The 5397-nt window shown below is 35.6% G+C and overlaps 1 protein-coding gene across 1 annotated transcript; it reads right to left on the bottom strand.

Moving 5' to 3' along the window:
- Window positions 1-438: 438 nt before the first annotated feature.
- Window positions 439-4029, bottom strand: LOC116132937 (protein FAM91A1-like). Its single transcript, XM_031418607.1, has 8 exons — window positions 3892-4029; window positions 3574-3691; window positions 3237-3333; window positions 3010-3116; window positions 2077-2199; window positions 1762-1915; window positions 988-1048; window positions 439-889 (listed from the first exon to the last, which is right to left on the bottom strand). The coding sequence occupies exons 1-8, from the start codon at window positions 4017-4019 to the stop codon at window positions 439-441; spliced, it is 1239 nt and encodes a 412-aa protein (XP_031274467.1). The 5' UTR covers window positions 4020-4029.
- Window positions 4030-5397: the final 1368 nt, after the last annotated feature.

Below are 5397 nucleotides of genomic sequence, written 5' to 3' on the forward strand. Positions count from 1 at the left end.
TGGATCCTCTTACTTCAAGAGGTGGTTCACCTAGGTGTGAAACCAAATATGAAAGAAAATCTAAGAGAACCATCGAGAGAGCTCCCAGAAGAATGGATATAAACGCCTTTTTCAAGAGTAGCTGCTGGACCTTCTGGTTATTTTATCCTTTCCGGTGGGGAACTTTATCCACTTAACACTCCTCTTTCGTAATAACAGATCCAAGAGAGAAGATTGGCTAATCAAGTGATTCTTAGCTCAGAGAAAAATACCTCTCTGTCTGCCCATTCAAATATAAACAACAGTATATTAAAAGACTCTTAACCCATATCTATTTCCTCATGTATCATGAATCATGAATCCTAAAGCTTTAGATTTCAGCCGAGTGGCTGGAGGGTACCACATTCTATATTACATCAATAGCTGACACTGTAAAGTAGAAAACAGTACAACGCATATTCACAACAGGAAAATGTAGAAATCTGACATTTGAAAGTAAAAAGGAACAGAAAAGGAAGGAGAAAAACCTGGTGAAACAGAGCCCATCATAAGATATGATGTTATATTAGCATCAACAACAAAAGCTACACGGACAAGGCCAGAAAGTGGTCCATAGCTTTCCGTTCCTGTAACATCTCCTTGTTGACCAATATCACCATCAGCAGAAATGCTTGCTGCGCCCATACTAGCAAGAGAAGCCTCATCATCATCACTGAGAGTGACTCTTGGAGTGTTAGGTACACTTGTATCCTGAAGAATGGATGCTGGGTCAATTACCTTTACTGCCCATCCCAATCGGCATGCAAAAGATGCCGCGGCTTGCAGCTGAGAAAGATCAGCCTGTAATGTTGTTGCCAGTTCAGCAACAGTGGCATTCTCGCTTGAAACAACAAAAACTGCATACAGTAACCTGAATAATGCATTTAATAGTAGTGGGATCTTAGTTTAAAATTAACTTAACCATATTCCAATGATGAATAATATCATGTACTGAAATATCTCCCTTACTCCTCAATGGGGTCTTCATAAGACTGCTCCCTGTTGGAAACAAACCCTTCAAGCCTGGAAACTGAATCATCATAAATATTAAAATTTAAACTCTGAAGTCAAATTGCAAAAGCAGAGCTAAAAAACAAACTCCTCTTAGTTTATTATTAAACCTGTCCTGTCATTTCATCATACTAGTTAAAAAATATAAAAATTAAAAAACTCCACCTACCTAAACTCAAGCACAAAAATAAATTTTATTAAATCTCCATCAAGGCTGGTGTTGAGGATTAAAGGAATAATCCCTTGACTTCTTGCTCCAAAGCAATAAGTGTTGCCAACTAGGCTATTGCCTTAGGACAATTTAAAATAAAGTTTAAAAAATAAAAATACTTCCAAAGCATTTTTCAGTCTAACACCAGAGTAAGGAAGAAAGGGAAAGTAACAGTAACTCATGATATTTTTATTTATCTTTTAAAATTTAATAAAAAAAAAAAAATGAAAGAAAGAAAGATAGAAAGTGCAGCTAAGCCAAACACAGGATCAACTATGGGATTCCTGGCATGAGACTTGCACAGAAATTTAATCACAAGATTAAAAATCAAAGAAACAAGTAATTTGAATTGACTCATACCCACTATAAATTCATGTTACAGGTTTATGAAACCATCAAATTAAAATTCTTCATCTACCCCTTAATAAAAAAGGAGCATCACCCAGAAAAGGACCAATAATTTCCAATATAAAAGTTAAAAGCTTTATTCAGTAAGACAATTCTTAACATATCCAACTTACCTTTAAAGCGGTCATCAGGATAGACAGGGACATCAAAGTAGATCAATCCCCTACGATAAAGACCCTTCATAATGTCAGGATCAAACAGGATAAATGCATTAGCTTCCTCCTTACAGACTTTATCAATGGTTGCCATTTCTTCTTCTGTGAGTTTCTATTGAAAAAAGAGAAAAATACAGTAGGTTCACATCAATCACACAAAGCTTGACCAGAAATTATGTAGATGCATTACATGTTTCTGTCTGAAATGCAGATGTGCATAGATCCAAATAACGGTGAACATTCTTTGAGTCATAAGAGGATTATCAGAAATACCTTGAATTCTTCCAGTGTAAAATTGACAAGACAAACTCCCCACCATGGTTCAATTGTAAACTCCACAGGTTGTGTAGGTAACAGTTCTTTGGCAATTGACTTGTTCAGCTTCCACATAATTTTCTGGAAAACTCCAGGTAAGTAAACGGTTGGTAAGAAGCTATAAATTTTATTCCATATCAAAAGATAAATTTCAGATAGCATTGAGGCACAATTAAGTTTTATATAATCTCCAAAATAGAGATTTATGACAAAAAAAAGGTTTACACAGCAATATCTGTCTTAGCAAAAAAAAATATATATTAAATAAATAAATAAATAAAACAATATTGGATCATAGAAGTAGGCCCAAGGGTGATGACAACATAAATATTTTACAAGACTGAAATCATGTCAACCTTATAAATTAGATACCATCTAATGATTCTTGAGAACTATCAAAATTCAATCACTCTGTAAATTCAACAGAATGATAAGCAAAAAAAAAATATTTTTGCTATAAATTGAAACAACCCAGATCTTAAAACATAAAGTTTATCACCATGGTGTCTTGCAAATAAAGACAGTACTCAATTGCTCTGTAGTTTCAATCTTCTTTTAAAGTCTTAGTAATTTTTTTATTTCCATGTAATGATACCAAATACTCATATTAGTCTCTCTTTTTCTTCTTTCACGCCCAAAATCCCCCAAACTTTCTTACAACCTCAATACTTGGTTAACTTAAGGGGCATAATATCCCAAGAAGGTGGCCCCAAGGGTTTAGGGACTCTGGAGTAAAATATTTTCCTCTAGCCGAACCAAATATCAGTAATTGAATAATCATTGTTAGACATGGATGATAATGTGTTCACATGCAGGTGTTTGTAAGGGAGAAAGCAATCAGTTACTCAGACTCTATGAATCTGTAAGCACACAGATAATATCATTGTGTACCTTAGATCTGCACTTTTTCATGATATCAATAAATTCATTTCTCCCTATTCCTGTAAGTCGCAAAGCATCAGCAGCACTGAAGTTCGGAATGCTGTCATATGGTTGCTCTGTCAACAATAAGACATCCAAGAGAATTAAATAAACAGTGATGCAAAGTTATTATCACTTTAGTCAGTGACAATGTACCAAACTTAAATTTGATTTCTTCGAATAAGGGAAATTGTTACCATTTTTCATAACCTCAAAAATCATATCACAGTAATATCTGAAAGGCGACAATCTCATCACACGGCAGACATAGTCCGCTAGGTGATAGGGAAATAACTGCAGGAACAGAAGTCAACAAGAAGTTAACTGCATGAGCCCCAAAGAAAAAGTAAATGAAGGCAAATTTGCACATGGTACTTATATATTCAGTTATGCTAAACATAAACTACAGTATGGAGCAATAATTGGCACAAAGGAAAATTGACAACCTAATCTTGTGACAGAATGAAAAGCCTTCTAATGCAACAGACTTTATGTAATTAAAAACTTCTCAAACAATTTATGCATTACACGCACCGCCAGATTTTTTCGTAAGTAACGCATCATGTCTTCATAATATTCACCTTCTTTGCATATTTTGCGAGCAAAACACTTATTCCACTGGAGTCTCTTCTTAATGCAGTGTTCAATGATCCTGCATGATGTTTAATAAAGTAGGAAAGCAGCAATATCAACGGTAAATAAAGCTTCATCAAAAGAGTTTTAAAATTGTTTCAGCTATCCGGAGCTGACTTAACAATGAATCATGCATTAAAAAACTCAATTTGACTTTCTAAGATCAAGTACTATGCTAATGAAATGAAACAAGCTAATAAGAAAAAGCCACTTTCTAACCTTCTGTGCCACTCTTCTCTAGAAGTAAGAGTGGCTTGAAGTCTTTTTGGGAGATTCTCCCACGGACATTCTTCATTGATAGCTTTCAAAATCAACTGTTCCTCAATTGTATTTGGAATGCGCTGCATTTTCACCAATCAGTTGATCCTCCCTGCGCATAGATCACTAACCATTGTAACTAATAAGTTGCTGTTTTCGAGACAACTCAAAACAGTTCTACGAGCGTTTCAACGTTTAAGTCAAAATTTAAGATTAAAAAAAGTACTAATTCGACAATTTCTATAGAATTGAGAAGAGAGGATTCTAACAAAATAAATTTATCAAAAATTAGATGACATAATAATGTGAAGAATAGATCGAGTGGAGAGAGTGGATCAAACCTGAAAGAGCAAAGAGTAGATCGAGAAGCCTGATATCGGTACAGTGGTTAGGGTTTAAATCAGCTACGAGACTAGTAAATGAAGAACTATAAATGGTGAATGCATGCATGACTGTATTATATGTATTATTTCACTTACAGCCTCCAGGCCTGACCATTTCATTATTGACTTCATTGTTCAGCATAGTTGGGCACCTAAGAGTTAAAACCCGTCACTTAGCTGACCCAGATCCACCAATTTTACTTTTTTTAATTTATTTTTATCCTATGACAATTCTTGATCTAATTTATAAATAAATTAATTACTGTCTTAATACCTATCCATATGTAATCCCGTGTCTCAATATCATAGATAGATATTCTCTGAACCTCTGTCAGGAACAAGTACTACCAAGTAACACACCGACAAGTCGGGTAAGGTACACTTTAGTGGAAGCACCAGAGTGGGCTTGACCCATATGTAAAGCCCAATTTACTTCAGTGGAAGCATCAGAGTGGGCTTGATCCATATGTAAGAAGCCCAAGTTAAGTGTGGAGGTTCGAAAGCGCGGAAGGAAAGAACAAAAGACCGCGTGCCGGCGCCCAGAGCTACACAAGTAACACAACACACTAAAGCCTCCAAAGGAGACCAAGACTTGGTGTCTCCATATTCTTTTTCTGTTTGCAGCTTCTTCTTCCCTCCGGTATCCTAAGTACAGTCCTTTCTCTGCTTTTCTGTATGTTCTATATAATCCATCTGTATCTTTTTATTTTTTTGGTTTGGTTATTAATTCTGACACCGTAACTTAGTGCGCTTTCATCTCTATAGTTAGTTTGGCTTCGCTGCTGTGCCAAAGCTTGCAAGCAGTAATTAACTAATGATCTCTGTGCTATTTTCATTAGATAGTTTCATTTTAGCTGTTGAAAGATTGATACGAAATTGATTTGATTTGATATAAGCTAATTAAAGCGGTTGATTTGGGTGAATAGGGGTAGGGGAGAAAATGGCTTTGGGACTTATATTAGGGATAGGGAGAGAATGCAGGAAAGGTACATCATCACTCTCGTCGAAACGCGCCCCGCGAGATTATTACAAGGGAAAGAATTGCGAGCCAACTGGTTCCATACTCGCAAAGGTTCGATTGTTT

The sequence above is a fragment of the Pistacia vera genome, unplaced genomic scaffold, assembly GCF_008641045.1.
Source record: "Pistacia vera cultivar Batoury unplaced genomic scaffold, PisVer_v2 Contig264, whole genome shotgun sequence".
Lineage (NCBI taxonomy): Eukaryota > Viridiplantae > Streptophyta > Magnoliopsida > Sapindales > Anacardiaceae > Pistacia > Pistacia vera.

What these genes read in the sequence shown, in the direction of transcription:
- LOC116132937 (XM_031418607.1), bottom strand. Translation starts at nt 4,019, where the DNA reads ATGCAGCGCATTCCAAATACAATTGAGGAACAGTTGATTTTGAAAGCT. An exon ending in AGAGAAGAGTGGCACAGAAG is followed by an intron (nt 3,692 to 3,891) that starts GTTAGAAAGTGG and finishes AACATCATGCAG; the next exon opens with GATCATTGAACACTGCATTA. An exon ending in TATGAAGACCCCATTGAGGA is followed by an intron (nt 890 to 987) that starts GTAAGGGAGATA and finishes TGCATTATTCAG; the next exon opens with GTTACTGTATGCAGTTTTTG.